Raw genomic sequence first — 26792 nt, forward strand, 5'->3', positions numbered from 1 at the left:
CTGACTTGTCCACATCTCCCAAACCTCTACATGTGGCCTGCCCCAGGACTCAGTTCTTAGACTGCTTCTGTTTCCTGTTTTCACTCCCTAGAACTAATGATTTAAAATTCTATCTCTGGTGATGTCTCCCATATTTATTCCAGTCCAAACTTCTTTTAACTCTAGATGTTTAGTACGTGTCTCAAACTAATATGTTTAAAACTGAATTCCTAAAACTTCCTAAATTTCAAAATTTGCTTCGACAATCTTCCCTATCTCATTCTTGGCAGGTACATTTTTTCCATTTGCTGACATTAAAAAAACCTACCTGTAATATCATCTTTGACTTTTCCATTTCTCTCATGTTTGGTTTATCTGCAAATTCTATTGGCTCCACAATTTGAACTATAATCACCCTTACTTGATTTCACCCTGGTCAAAGCTACTGGCCTCTTGTCATGATTATTGAATTAGCTTCTTAACTGATTTCACTCCAGCCCTTGCCGCCCTTTAGGCTATTTTCCCTATAGCAGCCAGAGTGATCATATTACAATAAAAGATTATATCATTCCTCTAAATCTTTCACTGGTTTCCTGTCTGAGAGTTAAAGCCAAAGTCTTTATAGTGGCCTACAAATTATCACACAATATCTTACTGTTCTTGTTCAATCTGCTTTGGCCACACTGCCCTCCTTGTTATTCTTGGGAAAATGCAGGCATCTCCCCATCTCAGAGCCTTTGCACTCAGCTTTCGCTGCCTGAAATGCTCTTTCTCAAGACACCTATGTGACTGGCTCCCTTACTCACTTTGTTCCAAGTCTATTTCAAATACCCTTCCTCACTTTCAATACATTCCCTTTCCTTCTTTATATTTTTCTTCTTACTACTTATCATCATCCAGTATAATACTATGTTCATTTTGTGTTTAACCCATTAGAATATAAGCACCATAAAAGCTGGGTTTTGCTCACTGCTATCTCCAATTACTCAGCAATACCCACTGTGGTATTATATGCACAATAAATATTGGTTAAATGCATATATATAAAATATACATATATTTATATATATGAGCAAGGAATGTGTTAGGAAATTAGATGGTCCCATTTTTTCCATGGATTTTTAAAAACTAATTAGAACCTGCCATTGCTATTCTAGAATTGAATTTTTCCTTTCCTTGAAGTTTCAGAAAATGATCAGAGCTTTGAGGTGACCATGACTGCAACCACAGAAGTGGCAGATGATGAGATTACTGAGGGAACTGTGACACAGATCCAGGTATAGTAAGTCTTTTTTTACTTTTTATAATTGATATGAGAGAGAGAGAAAAAAATAAACACTGATTTGTCATTTCACTTATTTACTCATTCATTGGTTGATTCTTGTATGTGCCCTGACCCGGGATCAAACCTACAATCTTGGTGTATCAGGATGACACTAACCAACTGAGCAACCCAGCCAGGGCCAACTCTTCTTATTGGCTGCAAGAGGATCATCCTTTACACATACCTTAGGTGGTAAAATATTGTCAACATATTTTGTCTGACAAAGTAGCAACCACAAAATTGAGGGTAAGATTCATTACTTCGTTCAGGTTTCCAAGTCCCTACATATAATGAATCTCAGAATTGTAAGCAAAAATAAAATTTTAAAATTCATTCCCTGTAGAGTGGTTCACGTCTATTGAAATAAATGATGCCTGTGCATTCATTATCTGCATGGACTGATCTCACTTGAGCTGTTAAATAACTTTAAATTTTATTTTATAGGAGATATTGATTGGGATATAAAGCTTTTTGAGGCAGTTTTACCCAGCAGTTATCTGTAGTGACTGATTTAGAGAGGCTATATATGATCTCTGTTTTGTGTCAGTGGAAACTAGTCATTACAGATAGTTAGAGTAGTTATAGTTCTATAGTTCCTTTTGGTGCTTGTAGGACTACATACATTTTACCATGTGTTTAGAGGCTGGATTATAATCAGCCTGTTTTCCTCTTAATGTGAACTACTTTGTCTCAAGTTATTTCTGCCAAAAGTAATCAGAATTCTTTGCTTTCTTAGCCTAAAGCTTAAATCTATTTTACTTATAAATTTATCTCTCGCTGATTGTGCCTTTCTGTTTAGTAGCTTGTGCTTTTGTTTCATTTCTTCATTTAATAAAATATTTTTATTAAATGAAGTAGTAGGCAGTGGAGACATTATACCATTATTTTTCTAATGTGAAGCATCTCAGTGACCTTGTTCAGTTAAGTATAATAGTTGTAAATTGATAAGTAACATCAAGGACTAAGGACATCTAATGTAGGTGCACTGTGAACCTCTTACAATGGAGCGCTTCAAAGTGGTTCCACAATGAAAGGATTTTCAGAGGCATGAGTCTGTGCTTAAATGGCTTTGAGATAGGCTGCAGATCCTCATAATCTGCCCTTGGGTATCAGCTGGTGATTAGGACAGGAATTTTTTTCCAAGCCCTCTGAAGCAATAGAGCATATCCTTTCTTCAAAATGGGGCTTGTCACATTCATTTCAGGTTCAAAGACTATGAAGTCTTCACTTCCATTCTGTTTTCAATGCAATAAAAATAACTATACATACGTATAATTTTGTTTACAACCTAGCTAGAAGATTGAGCAGTGGCAATGTTAATTAGACAAGTTATAGGGTTGTTTTGTTTGCGTTATTTCCAAAGAGTTAATGAGTTATTATTTAATATTAGCTTCTTGGTTTGTTATTACCATTTTAGTGAATGAAAAACTTTTAATAATTTCTAATATATGTTTAATAAAATTAACATTAGCTGTTAGTGAAAATCAGCATAGTTAAAAGTTCAGCAGTAATATGATCTTCAGATTACAAGAGGCCTTAGACACCATCTGTCTAGTCTGTCTCCATTCTCAACTTTATAAAGGTCTCTTGGTCTTTAAAAGAAAAAAGTCTAAAATGCACGCTACATAGAGTTACAAAACTTTTCATACTTGCCCATGGATTTTTAAAAAAACACTTTTATGAATATAATATGTTAATTATCAAATATAAAAATAAAGCAGGTAACAATAAAGGTGTGCCACACATTGTACTTTTGTGGTTCAGTGATAGCTTCTCTCTTACCAACTGAGATGGGTTTCATTTCCTGTGGAAGTTAGAAATTCATTTTTTATTTATTGAAGAAATAGTTCAATCTTTGTTAGTACCTCCAGCCAGTGACATAGCTTAGTAGTGGATCCAATCCAGAGACAGCACAAGGTTGAGTGATCACTAGACAGGTAATTCTCCCCTTATCCCAGTCTGCCTGTGATAATGTCAAACCTCATATGGCAGAACTGTTCCTCACTCACACTATAGCTCTCTTTAGTTCAAGGTCAAGTCTTAAAAGTAGCTTTGTTCCTGCAGAAATTGCTAGATTAGGTATGTATGTAATTGAAAATGTGCCCAGTGATAATTGCATAAGTATACTAAAAGCCACTGAATTGTATTCTTTAAAGGGTGAATTTTATGGTATGTGAATTATTTTTTAACTGCACGTTTTTCAATAATGACTGTATAGCCGCAAAAATAGTAAAAAGTAGTATACAATTCTTTGAGGAGACAGGATAAATTAGTGATGGTAGGAGTTATGACACTCTAGAAGTTGTCTACCATAAAGTTGTCAGTGAACAGTAAGCAGACCATAATTTTGTAAAATGTCTTTTGATTTAGCCTGTTAATCCTTTAAATTTAACAGATTACATTACAGATGACTAAATATTTACATAGCAAACTACCTGTGAGGACATTAAAAATCATAACTCACCAAAACCGGTTTGGTTCAGTGGATAGAGCGTTGGTCTGTGGACTGAAAGGTTCCAGGTTCCATTCCGGTCAAGGGCATGTACCTGGGTTGCGGGCACATCCCCAGTGGGAGATGTGCAGGAGGCAGCTGATCGATGTTTCTCTCTCATCGATGTTTCTGGCTCTCTATCTCTCTCCCTTCCTCTCTGTAAAAAAATCAATAAAATATATTTTTTAAAAAAATCATAACTCAACCCCAGCATTTCCATTTTGTATGTATGTACTAATTTAAATATATAAATATACAAATGTATACTTTTACCTTTTCAAGATTCTGCAGAATGAGCAACTAGATGAAATATCTCCCTTGGGTAATGAGGAAGTTTCAGCAGTTAGCCAAGCATGGTTTACAACTAAAGAAGATAAGGATTCTCTGACTAACAAAGGTAAGATATATGTACTGTGAATTTTAGTGTCCGCTGGGGAAAATGGAGATAAAAAGAACTTATAATCATTAGGATTCTGAGTTGGACCTTCAAAATTGTGATTAAGTAGTTACAGTAATTGAGCTTTTCTTTTTATTTTTATTAAATTTATTGGGCTGACATTGGTTAATAAGATCATACAGTTTTCAAGGGTACATTTCTATGATATGTGATCTGTATTTTGCATTGTGTGCCCACCACCCACTGTCAGATTGTTCTTCACCATCTGTTTGGCCCTTTTCTCCCTTTACTCCACCCCCAACCCTCTCCCTCTGGTAACCATCATACTGTTGTCTATGTCTATGAGGTTCACTCTTTTATCCTACCTGTGAGTGAAATCTTACGATTCTTAATCTTTTCTGACTGGCTTATTTCCAATTGAATTAAACTTGAACTTTCCTCATTGAATTAAATTTGGCACTAAATGACTGAATGAGCTAATGAAACCATTTTTCAATAATCGATCATTTTTCTGAAATGTAGTAGATACTGTCCTGTTAATTTTTGAGCAAATGGATAGCGGTGGCATTTAAAAAACAATACAGTACAGTTACTGCTTATGGGACTAGGAAATCAAGCATTTTCAAAGATCTACTTACTTTGGTCTGATAAGTAGCTTAGAGGCTTACTGTCACGTGGTGTTTGTAGTGCGGCTATGCTCATAAGGATTGCTAGGAAGCTGCTGCAAGAGAATGGGGGTTGTGGATGTGCCACTCTAAGAAAAGGAAACAAAAGTAAGTAAATTGTTTTTAACCACTGTAATACACATTTAGAATATACTGTTCACTTGGTAGGTATCCAGTGTATTATGTTTACCTTGCCCTAGAATCTTTGTATATGTTATTTTGCCCATAAAGTTTATTTTTCATTGGAGAAATTTTTCAGCAAATTTTTAGCACAGTTGGGCTTTTCTAATACTTGTAAGTCTTTTTAGGTGCTCTAGACCAGCGGTCGCCAACCTTTCGGACCTCACAGACCACCAGTGGTCCTCGGACCACCAGTTGGCGACTGCTGATCTAGACTACTGAAAGGGTAAGAGAAGTTACTGAGTGGAAGCCACATTTTTTAAATCTTTTATTTACCATTCTCTTTATTTAGTAGGGTCGAATGTATTCTTTCTTAAAAATCAGAGGTTTCCAAAGCAACTTTACCTAGGGATCTTTCAAGTTTCAGATGAATGAGAAATTAAATTAGCTACATTTTATTTTCATAGATAATATATTTAATCAGAAAGCAAATCTTTAGTAATGTACTCTTCTCAAGGAATAACATTTTCTATAATATTACTTGTTTTCTTTTAAAGGACATAAATGGAAGCAGGGGATGTGGTCCAAGGAAGAAATTGATATTTTGATGAATAATATTGAACGCTACCTGAAGGTATCTTCTGGCATATTTTTTGTTTCACTAATTTATTTACTGCCAATTGCAAAAATATCAAAGCAGCATAATATATGTACTTAGAAGCTTTTTAATAATTTGTGTAATGGATGACTGGCTAATGTAACTTCATTCTAAGGTGTATGATTTTACTATATTTTAAAACCAATTTTGAATTCTCAGTTTGAAATAGCTTTTTTGCTTTAGTTAACACTCTGAAGTTTAGACAAAAATCTTAATAGTCTCTCAGAATCTTAAAGCCTTGTCTTTTAAAGTAGCCTGAACTGGGTCCAGTTGTGAGCATCTTTGTCATTTTGAAACTCTACTTTTATTGACTTTTACATTCCACCAGTTGCTGGTCCTCTTTGCTTGGCCTGAAAAAGATGGAAAACAATTTTGGTAATAGGAACTGAGTGATGTAGAAGAATTTCAAGTTCTCCTTCTATTTCTTGTTTATTGATTACGACAATCAACCAACCAAAGACACTGTCTGTCCACCCACCTTTACCAACAGGCAGCACCAAAAGCTTCACTCCACAGCCCCACAGGGCTTCGGGCAGTGAGGTGCTCAGGGCAGGGAGAGGCCGGCGTGGTGCGGGATTTAGTTAAAATTGGAGGCAGATCAGCAACCTCAGTGCTGCCCCGGAGTGGCACCTATGAGTGAAAGAAACCACACATTTTTGCATGATCTGAGCAGATTCATAACCAGTTATGTGAGACCCCAAGGTTACCTTTTATGGAAATCCTGCTAGTGTTTTTAGTCACTCTGGTGGTTATTTGTACCAGCTGAAGCTGTTGCTTCATCCCCAGCACTACCTCAGGTCCTTAAATTAACTACTAGAGGCCCAGTGCACAAAATTCATGCGGGGGGGGGGGGAGCCGGGGGTCCCTCAGCCTGGCCTGCGTTCTCTTGTAATCCAGGACCCCTCGGGGGATGTCAGGCCTAAACCGGCAGTCGGACATCCCTCTCACAATCCAGGACACTGCAGGCACCAGTGACCATACTTTTCATACAGGTGAAAGGCATCTTGCTGTTGTATGGGCAGCTACATTTTTTTTGCCCTGATTATAAAAAGTAGTACATAACACGATCCTTCTGAGGCAATAGTACCATTTTTCCCATCTTATGGGTGGGAAAACTGAAGCAGAGAGAAGTTAAGTAATTGGCTTTGTCGCACAGTTATAAGTATCAGAATGAGGGCTGACCACAAAATGTGCAAGCCAGAGTCCATGCATGTCATCGTTGCATCATCCTGCTTTTTCAGTGTTAGAGTAGCCTTGCCAGGTTTTAATTTTTAAATCTAAGAGACAGTTCTCAATATTTAGGGTAGGGTCCCTAGGCCTGGCTGGAGATCAGGACCATCTGTGGGGTGACCAGCAGGCAGGGCAATCATGGGGGCCCCTTCTGGCACCCGCCTTGGCTGGTGGCCTGGCACTGCCCAATGGCCACCTCCCCTCCCCCCAATTGCTGCCATGGCCGCTGGTCACCTCCCTCTCAGGGGAAAGGGGGGCAGTGTGTGTCATAGCAACCAGTCCTGCCTGTTTGTTCTGCTGTACAGTCAGTTTGCATATTAAGGTTTTATTATATAGGATAGGTTTCCTCGGTTTCCTCTTCTGAGAAATGGGAATACAATAATACCAACTTCAGATGTGTCAAGAAAATGAGTGAACAATTCATGGCAGAGACTGGCATATAGGAGGTGCTCATTATATGCTGATGCTGCTGTTTGTGCCCTGCCTTTTACTGCCAGAAGACAGGGTAATGTAGTGGATGAAACTGCATAAACAGAATAATTTTAGGAGAAGATTCTAATATTTAGAAACATTTTGCTATTAAGTTGTTACAGATTTTATACATTCAAAAGTAATTCTACCTGTTTTTTAAATTTATATAAATACAGGCAGTCCTCGGGTTACGTCGTTTTGTGGTTATGTCGCCATCTCCCATTTACAGTATTTATTTTAAAAATTCTGTCATTTCGACGTATGTACATATGTGTTTTATGTTTTTTATTATTACTACAAGTAAAGGTCAGGAATTGTTATCTTTTAAAATTTTTTACTGTTTCACTTCATTACTGCTGTATTTGTGCTCCATGTGAATGACGTAGGTGCTTATATAGGTGGGTTCCGACTTACAGCGAAAATCACGTTACATCGCATCGTCGTGTCGTAGGACCAGATCTCTGATGTAACCCAAAGACCTACTGTACATTCATTCTTTGGGTATTACATAATTGGGTATTATATAACTTATTTTGTTAGATGTTAGGAATTTGAAATCAATGCCCTGTTGGTTTCTTTAGCTGTATTTTATTGTGCAAAATGTATATATAAAGTTACCCATTTCATAGTTAATGGTCATTTGAGTTCTTTTTAAAAAATATATATATTTTATTGATTTTTTTACAGAGAGGAAGGGAGAGGGATAGAGTTAGAAACATCCATGAGAGAGAAACCTCGATCAGCTGCCTCCTGCACACCTCCTACTGGGAATGTGCCCGCAACCAAGGTACATGCTTTTGACCGGAATCAAACCTGGGACCCTTCAGTCCACAGGCCGACGCCCTTCCACTGAGCCAAACTGGTCAGGGCTTGAGTTCTTTTTAAAGTTGTTTTGTTTTGTTTTGTTTTTTTACATTCAGTGTTATTTTGTATTAGTTTCAGGTGTACAGCATAGTCGTTATACACTTTACAAAGTGCTCCCCATCCCCACCCTCCCATACCTCCAGTACCCACCTGACACCATGCATAGTTATTGTAATGTTATTGACTATATTCTTTACTAGAGGCCCGGTGCATGAAAACTCATGCACTGAAGGGGGGGCGTCCCTCAGCCCGGCCTGCCCCCTCTCACAGTCTGGTAGCCCTCAGGGGCAGGAGGCGATCAGGGGAAGGCGATGCCCCCATCACACCTCTGCTGCTGCCACTGCCGGCAGTTCAAGCCTAGGCCAGGCCTTGTTACTTGAGCCTCGGGCGGCCCTGGGTGGCTGGGCAGCTGCCATCCGAGGCTTGCCTGCACCTCCGGCCGACCTTGAGCGGCTGGGGGGCTGAGGGGACTGGGGGACTCAGGAGGCGGGCCCAGCCTTGCCAAGTGCCTGCTGCCCCAGCGGGGCTGAGGGGACTGAGTGACACTATCTTGTGGCTGTGGGCACCACTATCTTTGAGGGCGGGGCAGTCAATTAGCATATTCCCTCCTTAATGGCTGTGGGGGCCACCATATTTGAGGGCAGGGCAGTCAATTAGCATATTCCCTCCTTATTGGCTGTGGGTGTCACCATCTTTGAGACAGTGTAAGGGTCAATTAGCATATTCCCTCTTTATTAGATAGGATGCTGTATTTCACACTCCTGTGACTATTTTGTAAGTACCAAATTTGTACTACTAATCCCTTTATCTTTTTTTGTTTTGTTCTGTTTTGGTTTTGTTTTTTTGTTGTTGTTGTTAATCCTCACCCAAGGATATTTTTTCACAAATCTTTAGAGAGTAGGAGGGAGGAGGGAGCGGGGAGGAGAGAGAAACATCAGTTGGTTGTCACCCACATGTGCCCCAACTGGGGCCAGGGATCAAACCTGCAACTCAGGTATGTGCCCTTGACTAGGAACCAAACCCAAGACCCTTTGGTGTGTGGGCCGATACTCTAACGACTGAACTACACCAGCCAGGGCAAATCCCTTCATCTTTTTTATCCAGTCCCATAACAGGTTCTTTTTGCTATTAATTTGTATACATCTGGTATTTTATTATGATTTAATTTGTGTTTTTCTAATTATATGTTTTCATATGCTTATTTGTATATTTGTGGTTCCTCTTTGAAATTCCTGTTTGTCTTTCAGCAATTTTTCTGTGGGGTTTTTCTTTTTCTAGATGTACTTAATGTATGCCAGATCCTAATGATTTTTTGGTTGTGTTACAGATGATTTTGTACAATTTAGTGGCCTGTCTTTTCTTTAGGTGTCATTTCAATATCAAAATCAATCATCTTTTTACTTTCATATTTTGCATGCTGTTTAAGAAATCCTCCCTTAAGGGCATGAAGATATCTCACATATTATTTTATATAAATTTTAGAGTTTTGCCTTTCACTGTAATTTTTACCCCCATTGGTGAGATAGGTTTTCAGTGTTGTTGTTATTATGTTATGTTATGTTATGAATGACAGTTGTCCCAACATCATTATGGAATGTTAGTTTTTTCCCAGTGTCCATTCTGTCCTAGATCAAGCTTCTATAGATTTGTTTTCTAATTGTTCCCAGGTTCTGTTTATTGATACCTGCACCAATACAGCATTGTCTTCAAAAGTCCCAATATCTGATGGGTCAGGTCTCTTCATGAGTGTTCTTGGCCCTTTGCTCTTCCATTATAAATTTAGAATCAACTTGCAGAGAATGGAAAGTTTTCGGAATTTTTATTGAGACTGAATTGAATTTGTGCATCAATTTCAGGGGAATTAACATCTTTACATTACTCCATCTTCCTATTGAAGAACATTGTATAGGTCTCCATTTTAGTTCCTCTTTAATCTTTCAATACTTTTATATTTTCCTTCATAAAGGACTTATATGCCGAAACCGGTTTGGCTCAGTGGATAGAGCGTCGGCCTGTGGACTGAAAGGTCCTAGGTTCGATTCCGGTCAAGGGCATGTACCTGGGTTGCGGGCACATCCCCAGTAGGAGATGTGCAGGAGGCGGCTGATCGATGTTTCTCTCTCATCGATGTTTCTAACTATCTCTCTCCCTTCCTCTCTGTAAAGAATCAATAAAATATATTTTAAAAAAAAAAAAAGGACTTATATAACTTGCCTAAGATATAGTTCTAATTTTAATTTGATGCTTTTGTAAATGAGAATTTTTAAAGACTTTTATGAGCATTGTATAGAAATGCAAATGACTATATTGATTTTATAACCACTAGCCTTCCTAACTTCTTACTCTTTTAAATCAAAATTTTTCATAGATTTTTGGGATATATATATATTTATTTATATATATTCTGCAAATGATTTTTTTACCAAGCTTCATACTTTTTATGTATTTTTATTTTATCACCAAATTTCAGACTATTACCAAATTCTAACTTGCTAGGAGTGTTTTCATATATGAATATTTCATTCTGTGTATGCTCTATCCACACTTACTGAGATTTTACATTTTTTTCCATAAATCTACTCATGTGATTACTTGTGTTCCTGGAATGAGCTCACTTTTTACATTAATTATTAACCTTTTTATGAGCATGCTAAACTATTTTAAGGATTTGGGGGATCTGTGTTAATGGATGAGCTTGACCTGAAAATTAATTTCTGAAACCGTCCTTGTCTGTTTTTTATATTAAGGCTATGCTAGCCTAATAGAATGAACTGAGAAGTGTTCCCTCCTTTTTTATTTACTCTGGAATAGTTTAAAATTCAGAATTATGTTTATTTTATTTTATTGCTTGATAGTATTTACCTATAAACTCATGTGGGCCTGGGATTTTCATTATTTCATTATGGTTTGCATTATTGATAACTGATTAAACTTTCTCGGTGCAGGCTTATTAGATATTTTTTCTCTTCCTGAGTCAGTTTTGGTAAGATTTTTAGAAATTTATTTTATGTAAGTTTTTAAGTGTAGTGCCATAAAATTTTCATAATGTTCAATTGTCTAATCTCTGTAGGCCCCATTTTTCATTTTTAGTATTGTTGTTTTTGTCTTTTTTACCACTTTTGCCAGAAGTTTATCATTTTGTATTTTATTAGCCTCAATGGATCTTTTCAGAGAACCAATTTTTAGCATTGCTTTTCCTTTTCTATTTTTTATTTTATTAATTTTGTTCTTACGATTTTCTTCTACTTTCTTTAGATCTTAATTTTTTATAATTTTAAAATAAGTTGGCAGAATTTGACTTTTCTGAAGTTTATACAGTTTATTTTGGGGAACATTTACGTATCACTATTATCTTGCAACATTTTGAAATTTATACTTATTAATGAATTAGCAACACATTACTTTTCAAGATGTTGTTGATAACCTTTTAAAAAATGGTTTAAAAGTATAGTATATTGATATGCATTTTATCAGAAATCCCTAAATCAAAGAAATGTAACCCATTTAGGCACGTGGAATAAAAGATGCTACAGAAATCATCTTTGAGATGTCAAAAGACGAAAGAAAAGATTTCTACAGGACTATAGCATGGGGTCTGAACCGGCCTTTGTTTGCAGTTTATAGAAGAGTGCTTCGCATGTATGATGACAGAAACCATGTGGGAAAGTATGAAAACTTGTAATGTTGCATGATTTCTTGTAATTAGGGGAAATATTTAAAGAACTGCTTTTAAAAAAAAAAAAAAGAAAAGAATTATTATCATAGCCTTAATTGGAGGCAGCCATACTATGAATTATTCTTGGGTTATGTTTCTCCAGGTCCATGTTCTGAATATGGTGAAACCTCATTATAACTAAGGACTCTTTTGGAAATTAGAACCTATATTACCTTACATAAGTTTGATTTAAAACTTAGCTGACTTACTACCTCAAAGTCTGCTTTGTAGTAACATAAAAACTGTAATAGTGGTTAAAGATTTAGGAAGTATGAAGAGAACTCTATAAATTCATTGGTAACATTTTTTCCTATTCATTTTTATAGTATAGCATTTCCTAGTTCAGTGACTTTTTTTTAAGTAACTAAATTTCTGGATACTATGCATGGGTTCTATTATAGGTAACATGGGAGGACATATTTTCAGTGCAATGATTTATATGGTGTTTTGACATATTTTTTATTTCTCTTTGGGAATTTCAGGTGGTGATAGTATGGCTTATCAGATACTCTTTTGTTTGTTTTTTAATCCTCATCTGAGAATACATTTATTGATTTGAGAGAGAGAAACAACCATCGATTGCCTACCATATATATATTCCCTGACCCAGGATCGAAACCACAACCTAAGCGTGTGCCCTGGCAGGGAATCAAACCTGCAACCTTTTTTGTGTATGGGACAGTATTCCAACCCACTGAACCACCTGGCCAGGGCTGAATACTGTTTTTTAGAAGTGCATTGCATTGACTGTATTGTATACTTGCCCACTTTAAAAAAAAATTTAAAAAAAAGAGCTTTTTATTGGAGCTAGAGTATGTCAATGCACATGCATGGGTAGAGGAAATGAAGATAATTTTAAACTTTTATGTGCCTTGTGAGAATTTACCATAGATTTCCTTTCTAACTCTGGTTTACAATGTCATCAGCAAGTATTTCAGAATAGCTATGATATTAGAGTGCCTGAACCGAATTTTTTTTAAAACATATTTTTATTGATTTCAGAGAGGAAAGGAGAGGGAGAGAGATAGAAACATCAATAGTGAGAATCATTGATTGGCTGTCTCCTGTATGTCCCCTACTGGGGATTGAGCCCGCAGCCCGGGCATGTGCCTTGACATAGGCTGACACTCAACCACTGAGCAACACCAGCCAGGCATGAACCAAATTTTTAAAGGAAGAGTTAGGCAGCATAGGAGCAAATATATTTTAAATGTTGCATTTTCTAGAGAAAATTGTAAAATCCTCACTTTTATTATAGCTAAAGTATGTTGTTGTTTTTTTAGGAAAGTAGAAGTATTAATTTTTATTAATATACTTTGAAATTGGTTACCTTGAAAATATTATCAATTTTAACATTGGACTAAAGTGAAATTCTGATTTTTATTAAGGTTTTTAGCATTCTTTGTTTTAATTCATCTTTTTTATTTAATTTCTTTAAATTTCCAGATATACACCTGAAGAAATTGAAAAGCTGAAGGAGTAAGTTTAAAATTTTTGATTCATTAATTCTGATATTTAGGTTTTATTATTTTGTCTTGTGTTTTAAAAGTTTTACTTTGAAATGCCAAGAGATTTTTCTAGACTGGTCTAATTTAATCCTGCTGTTATGCATGATTGACCATAAAAACTTATCAGATCTATACCTGCACAGAGTAGCCATGCCCATAAATTTAGTCTCCTCCTGTCGTTGATTAACAAATGAAATGCATCCTTAGACCACTATTAGGGGTTACAGAAGAGATCAGATGGCCATTCTTGGTGACCTGAAGTCTAAATCTGGGGAACTTATATACCAGGATCAAAACCAAGGTTGTGCTACATGCTTAGTTTAGAATATGACTTGGCAGTGTTTCACTTAATTTCTGGGCTATTTCACTTAATCTCTACCTTATAAGGGCTATTTCACAGGAAACATAATTTTGCTTCATTGAGTTAGAACCATAAAGTATGAATTAATGTATTATTTGTATCATGAAAAAAATTGAAGGATGATCCTGTTTATAATGATAAGTACTTATGAAACTTTTTCAGATATCTGAGAAGAGCTTGTTAGGAGTATTCAAAAGGGAAAAATCTTGGGATTGCCTGGGAGATTGTGTCAATAACCTGAGGGGAAATTTGGTCTTTTTTGAACACGTATCCAAGTTACTTATTTCTTCTCTGACCCAGGAAAAAGGCAATTGCTGCCTGTTTTTTTTTTCACCCACAGACAACTGTGGACCCCAAAAAAAGGCCACACTTTCAAACTTTGGCTCTCAAAGTATTGCTGCCCACAACTTCCAAACCAGTCAAATGGGAAGAAGAAGAATGAAGAATAAATGATGAAATTAAAAGGGAGAAAACAGTTGAACCAAATGCTGATTGGCAGACTCTTGTTTTAGGCTCCGGATAAAGCATGGCAATGACTGGGCAACAATAGGGGCGGCGCTCGGAAGAAGTGCATCTTCCGTCAAAGATCGGTGCCGACTGATGAAGGATACTTGCAACACAGGTACTGTGAGTACTACTGGTGGGGTTTTTGGTTTTGTTTTATTTTTTGGTCACATTTGAGCTTCCTGGCCTTTCAGATACCACTTTCCCGTCTGTTATGGAAAGAGATTTGTCATTCACTTTTGTTCAAATTTTATTTTCTAGTCTTCCTTTTTCTTCAGGCTGAATAGAGCCAACTAGTTCTTTATTGTTGTGCTTTTGTGTAAAAGTGGCCTTGCTCACAGAGACACAACATTTCAGTTTTCATAGGTTTTAAGTCAAGCATGTTTCCATTTTGTAGCAACCCAAAACTGCTGCAGTTGGGAAAGTATTTTTAAGAATTACAGGGATTTTTAAGGCATATATACAGGAAGTAATTTTAATTTAAGCTCATCTGTTGAACCTTTGTTAATAACAGCTTATCAATATATGTTTGTGAAAAACTTCAGTTCTAACCAGGTCCCACCTTAGGAAGAAGCTGTGTTCCAATAGTTTGTATGTATTTGCTTGTTTTAAACTCAAAGTAAATTTTTCCATAGAAAAAACTTGGTGTTTCAGTCCCTAGGCCAGATCACAAATACTTATTTCATTCTTACTGTATCCACATGTGCAGATGGTATTGTTAAACCTAAATTTTGTGCCCAGTAACAGTATTTAGGCTCTGTCACTAAACTCTCATTAACCTATTTGAGCCTCCTCTCCTTTAGAGTTTCCTTTAGAGTTTCCTCTCTAAAGGGAAGAAGAGGCAGTGTTATAGTTTCCTTTTAGCGTTAGTGTTCTCTGAAGGATCCCTAGTCTCTGAACAGTTTTTTGTTTTTTTTTTAATCCTCATCTGGGACATGCTTAGAGAGAGAGAGACAGACATCAGTGTGAGAAAGAAACAGATTGGTTGCCTTCCATATGTGCCCGGACCAGGGATTGAACCAGCAACCTTACAGTGCACAGAACAATGTTCAACCACCTGAGCTACTCTGGCCAGGCTAATTAGTCTTTTTTTTTTTTTTTTTAAATCTTTATTGTTGAAAGTATTACTGGGCTAATTAGTCTTTTAGTAAGAAAAATAGTTCTCAAATTAAGCTTGAACTTCCAGTATATATATATATATTTTCTTCACCCTCCTACCCTGCTAAAGTGAAATCAGTAATGTTTCCTGCTAAATCCCTCCACCAGCACTATTATCTGCAAGGCAATGAAGACATAAATCCCACCAACTCATTCTCCAGTGAATGACAACTTAATGAATGAAGTAAGAATGGGAGATTTAGATTTAGGATGGACCCCAGAGGTTCATGTAAGATGTTGTGAGTACAGAACCCCCTTCGTTAGCATGATTTAGACAAAAACCGTGCCATTCCTGGATTGCCAGCCTGAGGGTTTGAGCTGCACATCATCTTTCCATGTTGCTACATATTGTTTCTGATCAGGAGTTCTCTCTGCTGTGCCACACCATGAGACAGCAGTCTGGGTTTTCCCTTCCTTTCATACCATAGGAGAGCAGGACATTGTCTTGAATCCATGGTATCCAGACTGTGCCTAACACATAATAGGCAATAAATATTGTTGATTAAACAAATTTTGGAAGCAAGCACATAGCCTTTTTACATTTTTCCAGACGTCTTTACCTACTAATAGTAACAAAATGGAAACAAGTCTTTTTCTGTTTTTCTACTTAAGCTCCTTAAGACCAAGAGCAGCATTACATGTTATTAGTGGGTTTATGAGTTCAGAAAAACCTGTAATAAAAATATGCGTGAATGCCAGTCTCAGACTTGTATTTACAGTAGTGGGGATAGTGGGGAAAGGAGACAGTCTAAACCTATTTTTATTTTTACTAAAATGGGTGGGTGGCCATATATGTTATTTCACTTGCCCTCACCATTCATTCCTGTTGAGCCTACGCCACTTCTGCAGAGCAGGGAAGCTTAGATGAGCCTAAGATAGGGTATGAGTTTCTGTGCCCTTCAAGCCATTGGTGAAGCTCCTCCCATTTATGATCAAGTACAACTGGAAAGTACATAAAATTCTTTCTAGTTATGCTTTGAGTAGTTTTTCTTAAATAGTCACTATGTGCTTTGTATTTGTATTCTGTAGTATTTTATTTTGTACTAAGAACCTGACTGGGTTAGTAAAATGCAACTGTTTTAGTAGGTATTATATGCAGTTTCACAACTGAGGGTTATTCAGAAATAATTTTAGTATTACTGCCTATTTCCCATCAGTCCTTACAAATACAGGGCTGAGTCTGATCTGCAAAAAAAAGAGAGAGAAAGAGAGAAGGTAGCAGTAGTATTCTGGATGATTTCCTTTTTCAGGGAAGTGGACCGAAGAAGAAGAAAAGAGACTTGCAGAGGTGGTTCATGAATTGACCAGCACTGAGCCAGGTGACATCGTCACACAGGGTGTGTCTTGGGCAGCTGTGGCAGAACGAGTGGGTACCCGCTCAGAAAAGCAGTGTCGTTCTAAATGGCTCAACTACCTGAACTGGAAGCAGAGTGGAGGTACTGAGTGGACCAAGGAAGATGAAATCAATCTCATCCTCAGGTTTGTGTCCTCAATCTTTTAATGACAGAAGCTTCTTAATTGCTGTCGGCGCCTTGATTTTCCTCTTTTGGTTTCCCTAAATGCCTAATGTCTGAAAAGCATCCTTCCCATATTCCATATTGAGCTTTTTTATTTTTTGTTTGTTCCTTTTTAGTGATGTTAGTGCTTGTGCAAAGTACCAGATTGAAGGCGTGGAGACTGAGTTCTCTATATCCACAGAACAGGTGTGGCACAGGCAGCGGCAGTGCAGCTTTCCCGCTGTCCCACCAGTGTGCCTCATTCCTGGGCTAGGTGGCCATGCTGCAGGTGAGGGCTGTTCAGTCTCCATGCCCTCGATCTTTGGCTACTGTGCTAGGAATGCCAAGAAGGGGACCCAGTCTACAGTTACCCCACACCTTCAAACTGGACCAGATCAGGCACTTGCGTTTCATACATATCAAAAAATAACTAAGGTAATAATCCTAAGTTTATTTTTTTAATTAGTTGGTTTAACCATGAAGAGTCAGTGACTCAAATGGGCAAAAAAAACATCAAGAAGATATTTGAGACACTGAAGTAATTAATAGAAGCTATTGTTGTGACTGTTCCCTACTGAAAATCAAAATCAGCATGAGAGTTAAAGCTAGAAAACGAATGATCAAAACCCCAAATTTAGTTATTTTTAGGGAGGGTTGGGTTGTTGCTGGAGTTTTGTTTTTATCTTGTCATTTTTGTTTTGGGTCTTGTTTTTAATAGTGTGGTTTGTTTTTTAATTAGTCTTTATAAATAGCTCATTTCTAAATACTTTTTAATTTTACAAATGGGAAAGCTCAGATCCCGGAAATAATTTCCTATAACATGCTATAAAACATTGCAGAACACTATACATCTAAACCTGTTCTTACCCTATTCTGACCTTTAGCTACTCCCATTCCTTCACAGCACTTTATCTGGTTCGTTTACAGTTCTGCCCATTGGTTGTACCATTAACAAAAGTCTGTTGCTGGTGATATTTCATAGCTCTTAGCTCTGGAAACAGCTCTGCACTCTTGGAATCCTACCTAACCCATGCAACTTAACAATAGCATCTCAATGACATAACCTGCCATTCCTGTTATCACCAGTGTCATCATGAGAAGGGATATTATGGAGAAATAAACTAACATCTAACAGGTGCTTATTTTGTAACCCATAGGATAGCAGAGCTTGATGTAGCTGATGAAAATGACATAAACTGGGATCTGTTAGCAGAGGGATGGAGCAGTGTTCGTTCACCACAGTGGCTTCGAAGTAAATGGTGGACCATCAAAAGGCAAATTGCAAACCATAAAGATGTTTCATTCCCTGGTAATGTATTTCTTGCTTAAGTCCCTTGTCTTAACCATATTTGCTCCTCGTGAGTTAGAGGTTAGAAGTTATTTGTCTCAGCTAAAAAGATATGAGATAGAGATTTTCACTTAAATCTCTGATGCCCTATTTCTTGGAAAACAAGAGTTGATGTGATTTGTACTTTCAAGGCACCTAAGATAAAAATCTACACATTTATACACATTCTTGTTTTCACACAAACTATGAAGAACTAAATTGTATATATTTTCATTGTGTACAAAGATGAATTTCTGAAAACTGAAGTTTAATCCACTTTTATGAGTTGAATAATTTCATATATCTTAACTTTCGTTATGAGAGAAATTCTGTGATAAATTATTTTGTACAACAATAGCTCTGTTATGAACAAGAATAGATCGATCTGGACACAAATGGTAGGGGAGGTGGGTTAGAGAGCAACCAAAGGACTTATATGCATGCATATTAGCATAACCAAAGGACACAGACACTGGGGCGGTGGGGGCTTGCCTGGGCTGGGAAGGGATGGGGGAGGGAGTCAATTGGGGGGAAAAGGAGACATATGTAAAACTTTAGACAATAGAAAATAAATACATAAATAGCTCTGTAAATTTTTAATATTTATGTAAATCTAGAAATGTTACGTTGGGATTGCTTAAAAGTGAGGCATAGCATACTTTTCATTACCTGCTGTGCACTTAGGCATTAATAACTAATTACCTGCTTAATTTAGGTAATCAAATTTATTCCCCTTAATATAGTTCTCCAACATCTATTTTTCCAGAGGAAAATTAAATGCTGAGAAACTTTGGCTTGATGAAAATGTAGTTTTTTAAACAATTAAATACTCTGTTATAAATGTATAAATCTGATAAGACCCCAGAACAGTGAATGAATACTAATGTAACATGAACCAAGCCAGACTGCAGCACCACCTGGGAGGATTGATGTAGTTTATCATGACAAGAACGCAAGGTAGTTGTGTATTAGTTTGGAGACAATGAGCTGCTGTTCTTGCAGTGGCTAAAATATTCAAGTGCCCTTGAGTCCTTGTGTGGGAAAGTACATTTTCATTTTAAAATGAAAATAAGCTATTTAGCATTACCAATATTTTTACTAAATAGTAAGAATTTTATGAAAAACCCTAGGACACAGAAAATGTCCTATTTCCATGTTCCTCACAATGGCTATTTTTCAGTGCATCTTAAATGGCAAGAACAATAAATACTATGTTATGAATTTTTTAAGTCTGTTGTGATGGAGAACGTTTCTAAAAATTCCCAGACAGGCTGTAGTTTTAAAATATTTTTATTATTTTGGTAAGATTTCACATCCAGCATACAATTATTTATTCCAAATACTTTCCCTCCTTACCCCCACCTCCCTTGCTGCTTAGATGGTGGTCTGTCGGAGAGTCAATGTTCTTTTTGTCTACCCATCTCCCTTCAGTCTTAATAAAAGGTCTTAAACAGTTACATGAGAACCAAAAAAACAACCCAACGCTTTTGGAGAACAAATCGGGATCTGGAGTTCCAAACAGTAATTCCAGTTCCAGTGTACAGCACGTTCAGATCAGAGTGGCCCGCTTGGAAGACAATACAGCTATCTCCCCAAACCCCATGGCAGCCTTGCAGATTCCTGTCCAGATCACCCATGTCTGTAAGTGTTTGGACCTCAAGACTTTTTGCTATGTGACCTATATAATTTGGTTAATGGCTCTGATTCCTTGCAATCTTCTAGAATGTTGAAATTTATCCAAGTTGATGAATTAAAGATTTAAGGGATCTATTTGTTAGCTGAATATTTGCACAAAAGATGAATATGATAGGAAGTGCTGATAACCAATTGGCCAGCCATTGTAGACAATATGAAATTATCTTTCTAGATGTTATAAATTAATAGTTAATAGAAAACTACCTCATATAGTCAATTGAGCAAGGAAATAGAGACCATTAGGTGGCACATCTTTTGTGGTAATTCTCTGGAAGTCACAAATTAGGAATGGATTTGAGGTGGCATGTAAAAGAAAGGGATTTTGATGAGGTTGTAAAAGATTTTCTTCAGGGACTAAAGAGCCAGTTTCCTGTGGGAACTGTTGATTTATCTGTCTTTTCCTTAGCCCCTGACATTTTTGTGCTTAATGAGATTATGAGAACCTCTAGCAATTGTAGGAAGGGGAAATATATTTCCTAAGACCTAAGCCAAGTTTATCATCTTCCTTCTTCCCATTAGAGTGACAATGAACATAAAATTCTCAGAACCATATATATTATCCTTAACTTACTTTTACATTACTTTTTTTCCCCTCTACATAATGCAGCTTGACTATGGGAAGGTCATTGCCAAGAGTACACCACTCACTGTGTGTCATTCTCAACCACGGGATTATTGGCATTTTGAGTGGGGCAGTTCTTTGTTGGCAGGACTCTCCTACACACTGCAGGATGGTCAGTGTCCCTTGACCCACAGAATGCACGTAGTGCTTTCCAGTCATAGGGGGGAAAAACACCCTACAGATTTTCAAATGTACCCTCGATCCTGTTTAAAAATCACTGGGCCACCTATGTAATTAACACTATATATGTGTATATGCAATGACTATCAAAGTTACCTTACAGACATTTATATTAAGCATTCCTGTCTTATTCAAAAAGTTCTAATTTAAGTTTGGTTATTTGCTTTAGTTTTCTATCACTGTAATAAAGCATGAAGAATTTTTCTTTGGCACTGCTTGTTTTTATACTCAACAATTGCAAAGCAACTGAAATTACTAGTCCACCATAAATACAAGAGCTCTAAATTGATGGTGCATGGAGATTGCTACAATTTTTGTTGACTATTGTGTTGGCAATAATTTTTCAGAAAATAGCATTTTATAAATGATACCTTAATATTCATTCACAGCATAGCTTAGCCTCGAAGCACATTTATCTACAGTCAGTTTGCTTACTTTTGATTTAGGTTATCAGGAATCACTTCAAATTATTCTAGGTATGATCTTAAGAATCCATCAAATAGTAAGAGAAATAACCCAAATGAAGTGCATTTCTTTCCAACTGAGAAGTGTTATAGTCAGAATATAATAAACTTAAAATAAACATTACACATGAGTTGATTGCAAGTCATTTTTCAGATGGATATACCACAGGTGCAACTGAAAGCACCAGAAGAGACCTTTCTTCTAGTGAAGTTTTAGTTCTAGGTAACCTTCAGCAGACAGATGAAGTCTGAGTCTCAGATGACACACCTCTAAAGAGATTATACTGTTTGATCTCTAGAGTGCTGTTCAGTCTCCCAAACGTGGTTGTTTGAAATACTTAAATTTATTTCATGGTTTTATCCTCACGACAGATAAAGTCTCTGGACTTTAGTTTGAATTAAAGTAAGTTATTTGCCCAAGTTTACATTGCTAAGAGGTGATGCCACTAAAACTAAAACCTAGTGTTTTAGGACTACCATTCTAGACATCTATACCACTTACCAGAATGTCTAGGAAATTTTTTTTACCAACTTCCTATTTCTTTACAAGTTAGCCTCAGTGTATTCCTCTTAATTCCTAACACTAGAAATATTTTACGACCCATACCAGGGGCTGGTAAATATTCTCACAGCTACTCAACTCTGCCACTGTAGTGCAAAAGTAACCATAGAAAAGAAATGCATGTAGCTGTGTTCCTGTAATACTTGATTTACATAAACTGGTAGTGGGCTGGATTTGACTGTGGGCCAGTTTGCCAATCCCTGACCTTTGCCATCCCAGACAAATCCATTTCTTAATATCTCAAAAGAAATTTAAATGAATTTAGCTCTCCAGGCAAATTATTCAGTGTGAGATTGCCTTCATAAGTAAGTACACTAGGAAATTTACATTTATACAGCATTTTATTGTTGTCCTTGCTCTTGCCACAGCTTCAACAGACCCCCCTGCTGCTCCTGTTGACTCGGAAACAATAACACTAAACAGTGGGACACTACAAACGTTTGAGATCCTTCCAGTGAGTAATATTTCACATAGTAGATATTAGCCATTTTTATGTATAAGAAAGATCAGCTGGTATTAGTTTTGGAAATGCTACATATAAGCAAATGAAATATGAAAACATGACTGGCATTAAGTGTAACAATGTCCATGATTTTGAGGCCAGATATTTAGAAGACAACAAAAATTAGCCTTCCACTTTTATAATTAATTTTAGTCTTTTTCTCCACCTGTACATAAACCAATAATATGTTCTTTTTATATATAAAAATGACAGTGCTAATGAGTAGGGCACATGCATGCTATAACTTTGTATTGAGTCGTAAGCAAATATATAACCAAAAGGTTCATATTAGTTATTTGAGAAAAACCTTGTGGAATAAATTATTTAACATTTCATTCAGTAAACATTGTACTAGCTGCCGAGGATACAGAATTTAAAAGTCACAGACCTAAATGGCATGGCCACATTGGAAAAGAATCTTGTAGTCTCTAAAAAGATTAAAAATACAGTTAAACCATGTGACCCAATTCTAATTTCAGGTATGCCTAAGAGAAATATCTAAATAAAAACCTGTACATGGACATATTCATAATAACCAGTAACAACCCAAATGTCCATCCATTGGTAAATGGGTAAATGGAATGCCCTATAGCCTACAAACAGCTATTTTGCAGTAAAAGAGAACAAAGTATTTATATACATGCTACAATCAGAATGAACCTTGAAAACATATTAAGTGAAAGAAGCTAAACAGAAAATACCATATAGCAGTGGTCGGCAAACTGCGGCCCCTTGAGTGTGGCTCTGCCACAAAATACCACGTACGAGTGTGCACGTACAGTGCGATTGAAACTTCGTGGCCACATTCAAGGGGCCAAAGAGCTGCATGTGGCTCGCGAGCCGCAGTTTGCTGACCACTGCCATATAGTGTTTGACTACAGTTTATTCCAACCTTCCAAAATAGGCAAACCTATGACTGCTAATTTGAAGGAGTTTCTTTTTGGGGAGATGGAAATTTTATTTAAAAACTCCCATTTCTTGCCCAGCTGATGTGGCTCAGTTGGTTGAGTGTCAGCCTATGAACCAGGAGGTCACAGTTCGATTCCCAGGTCAGAGCACATGCCCAGGTTGCAGGCTTGATCCCTAATAGAGGGCATGCAAAGGCAGCTGGTCAATGATTCTCTCTCATCATTGATGTTTCTCTCTCTCTCTCCGTCTCCTTTCCTCTCTGAAATCAATAAAAATATATTTTAAAAAAATTCGCACTTCTTGCCCTGCTTTTTAAATAGGGTAAAGGCAGAATTAGCTCGATTTTCATGAAGAAAATATAAAGTAGATTTTATTTAAATTAAGATTTATTTGCTGTGAACATAAGGGCTCTTAGTGCAAGAGTTTACTCTCCACAGCCAAATCTCGCAAGGACAGCCAACACAGCAAAAAGTTCTCTTTGAGAACTTCTATTAGTTTACTTAAGCCTAACCCAGTAGTCTACAAAATAAGGATAGAAAGATCTTTTTTCAAAGGTAGAAAACAGAACTTTATTTCAGACTAAAGAACATGCAAATACTTTTCCTTTAGAGCATTAGGATATAAACCAAACTCAAATTATTATATAGAAGCTTATGGTTGTGAAAGGTGTATGGGTGTTGCATAGTTGTCATACTTCTATAATATAAAAATAAATAAATATATTGTCTGCTTACCAGCTTTTCAAATAGGAACTTTCTTTTTCCTTTAGCAGAACACTGCTAATTGCTATGTCTGTACATTTCCTCTTAATATAAAAAATATTTGATAAAATCATTCTATGAAAAAAATCTTTTCAAGTAACACTGCTGCAGTGCCTTTTCAAAAATGTGAAGCTTTTGAAATTGGGAGAATGCTAGTTTTTATGTGCTAAAGAGAAAGGATAACAAGAGAAACAGTGGCTCATGTGACCACATCTTAGTCCCATGAAACAAGTAAGAGCAGAGCATAGAAATACAGAAAGCAAAGAGCAGGATAAAGGCCTTGCCTCTCTATTTTTAACTCTAGGCCAAGTAATTACTTAAGAGGGATACATAGTAAAGGATATTATAACCTCCATTTTATTACTTGTTTACACCTACACAATTGGTATGTACTTTTGTGGCTAGTAAATTAGTCCCCATTTGGGATACAAAGCTAGACTTAATGAGTACTAGTAAGTCTACTTACTTAACTCAATAGTCTATGCACCTGTGTTGATGTTGTTTTTATTCTTTTAGTCTTTCCATTTACAGCCCACTGGGACTCCAGGTACCTACCTGCTTCAGACAAGCTCAAGCCAAGGCCTTCCCCTCACTCTGACTACTAGTCCCACAGTAACCCTGACGGCTGCTGCACCTGCTTCTCCTGAACAGATCATCGTTCATGCTTTATCTGTATGTTACCTTACATAAACTCTTTGGGTTTTCAAATTTTTGTAGAGAAGATTGGCTGACAGATGCCACCATGTTTTTCTAGTTTTTAATACTATGCTAGCACCCATGTGCCTTCCATAACAAGCTGAGGGGAGGGGGATTTATTTTGAGCTCGGTTCAAGTATTTGAATACCTGTTAGGGACCAAGATTAGTTTATATAAGAGCCTAAACTAATAGTCCATTTATTTAAATAATTCTCCCTATCACTGTTGTCCCAGGAGCAATATTTTACATCTTAATTCTGCCTTCACTGGGGTAAATCCCTCACTCCCTGTGTCTCTTTACATGTGATGGACTTAGATTAGGGGAGTAGGAATATTAGGTGAGCAAAGGCCCATGTGGGCAAAGAACAGGGTTTCTAGAAAAATCGTGGTAAGAAAACTGCAGTTCCAGAAGTGAGAGGTGGGGGTGAACAGTAGCCCATATTAGCACCTATAAATGTCATTTGTTGCCTGTAACTTGAATATGATAGGTACTTTTTCATTTTGCCATTGATCTTTCTTTTTTAACATTTTATAGCCAGAGCATTTGTTGAACACAAGTGACAATGTCACAGTGCAGTGTCACACACCGAGAGTCATCATTCAGACAGTTGCCACAGAGGACATCACTTCTTCCATATCCCAAGCAGAACTGACAGTAGATAATGATATGCACTCATCAGATTTTCCTGAGCCTCCAGATGCCCTAGAAGCAGATACTTTCCCAGATGAAATTCATCAGCCTAAGGTGACTGTAGAGCCATCATTTAATGATGCTCGTGTATCCAAATTCAGTGACCAAAATAGCACAGAACTGATGAATAGTGTTATGGTCAGAACAGAAGAAGACCTTAAACAAGAGGAAGAATCACGCTCTCATTTGGCCTGTACTTACGTTACTGAGGTAAGTTATACTTAAGTGAACAGCCTAGATGTTCTTGCCTTGAGCTTCAAACCTGCAGTTTGGGAAAGAGCTTAGAAATAATTTACCGGGTGATACCCTGTGGTATCACTTTTCTTTAGACACAAAATAAAGTGCAAACCCGTACCTCTGACCGCACAAGTATCAGTCAACCAGCAGTGTTGCTCCGTCTTACCTCTGTCCCTCACTAAATAAAAGCATTCCCTTGGAAACATTTGTTGGAATCCATGGAAGCATTTTCCTGAGGGTAATTAATATAGATCTTTATGGTTTAGCTTAGGAACCTCATGCCATAGAACAGCATTATTTTATAATCAGGGGACCTATAACTGAATTGGTTCTTTTGTCCATTTTAAGACCTTAACTTTCATTTCTTTATATTTTAATTTAAAACTAGAGGCTCGATGCACAATTTGTGCACCAGTGGGGTCCCTCGGCCTGGCCTACAGGATCGGGCCGAAACCGGCTCTCCAACATTCCCCGAGGGGTCCCAGGTTGCAAGAGGGCGCAGGGCAGGGAGGGACCACAGGAGGTCTCCAGGGCATGTCCATCCTGTCTCACTTCTCGCTCAAGTCCTGATCGGCCAGAACCCAGCAGCAAGCTAACCTATGAGTAGGAGTGTTGGCCCTCTGGTAGTCAGTGCATGTCATAGCGACTGGTCAACCGGTTGACTCTCTGCCCCCTGGTGGTCAGTGCCCATCATAGCGAGCGGTTGAGCGGCCTTAGCATATCATTAGCATATTACACTTTGATTGGTTGAACAGACCACTGGACACTTAGCACATTAGGCTTTTATTATATAGGATGGGATACTTGAAAGTTAAACATGTTTGGGATCTTAAGGAAAACTAATAAGGAATTTGAGTCAGAATCTCTTTTTTTTTTTTTTAATTATTATTTAGGATTTAGAGTCTCCTACTATAGAAGAACAAGTTGGTCAAACAACAATTGATGATGAAACAATACTTATTGTTCCTTCACCACATGGCTTTATCCAGGCATCAGATGTTATAGATACGGAATCTGTCTTGCCATTGACAACACTAACAGGTACTGTGATACATCTCCATCATATGCCTGGTAAGTCTTAAGGAGACAAATCAGGCAGATATTTAATTCAGTTGTTTTAGTCTTTCTTGATCCAACAATGAAGATTAGTCTTGTTAAATTTTTCACTTTGGTAGAATACTTACTCTAGATTCTTGACATGGATT

The 26792-nt window shown here is 37.1% G+C and overlaps 2 protein-coding genes and 1 long non-coding RNA gene across 9 annotated transcripts in view; 1 reads left to right on the forward strand and 2 right to left on the reverse strand.

Moving 5' to 3' along the window:
- The window catches only part of DMTF1 (cyclin D binding myb like transcription factor 1), a 46079-nt gene that overhangs the window by 17914 nt on the left and 1373 nt on the right, over nt 1–26792 (forward strand). For 4 of the 6 annotated variants that reach the window (XM_059712180.1, XM_059712185.1, XM_059712181.1 and 1 more), the window contains 13 exons: nt 1162–1256; nt 4077–4191; nt 5534–5610; nt 11708–11865; nt 13361–13393; nt 14296–14405; nt 16696–16924; nt 18099–18250; nt 19700–19909; nt 22160–22245; nt 24480–24635; nt 25195–25560; nt 26481–26628. In XM_059712180.1, the coding sequence (XP_059568163.1) occupies nt 1162–1256; nt 4077–4191; nt 5534–5610; nt 11708–11865; nt 13361–13393; nt 14296–14405; nt 16696–16924; nt 18099–18250; nt 19700–19909; nt 22160–22245; nt 24480–24635; nt 25195–25560; nt 26481–26628 (1935 nt within the window). The remainder of the gene's footprint in view (nt 1–1161; nt 1257–4076; nt 4192–5533; nt 5611–11707; nt 11866–13360; nt 13394–14295; nt 14406–16695; nt 16925–18098; nt 18251–19699; nt 19910–22159; nt 22246–24479; nt 24636–25194; nt 25561–26480; nt 26629–26792) is intronic. The other 2 variants (XM_059712183.1, XM_059712186.1) reach the window with 2 other exon arrangements.
- The window catches only part of TMEM243 (transmembrane protein 243), a 44923-nt gene continuing 23769 nt past the window's right edge, over nt 5639–26792 (reverse strand). The window contains exons 4-5 of one of the 2 annotated variants that reach the window (XM_059712187.1): nt 6113–6264; nt 5639–5984 (exon numbers count right to left, since the gene is read on the reverse strand). In XM_059712187.1, the coding sequence (XP_059568170.1) occupies nt 6115–6264 (150 nt within the window). In that variant the 3' untranslated portion in view covers nt 5639–5984; nt 6113–6114. Of the gene's footprint in view, nt 5985–6099; nt 6265–26792 lie in introns of those variants that run through there. The other variant, XM_059712188.1, reaches the window with a different exon arrangement.
- On the reverse strand, nt 18592–24483 carry LOC132242901 (uncharacterized). The gene is made up of 2 exons (XR_009454733.1): nt 23173–24483; nt 18592–23015 (listed from the first exon to the last, which is right to left on the reverse strand). It is a non-coding gene; the product is annotated as an uncharacterized LOC132242901 (long non-coding RNA).

The sequence above is a fragment of the Myotis daubentonii genome, chromosome 10, assembly GCF_963259705.1.
Source record: "Myotis daubentonii chromosome 10, mMyoDau2.1, whole genome shotgun sequence".
Taxonomy (NCBI): domain Eukaryota; kingdom Metazoa; phylum Chordata; class Mammalia; order Chiroptera; family Vespertilionidae; genus Myotis; species Myotis daubentonii.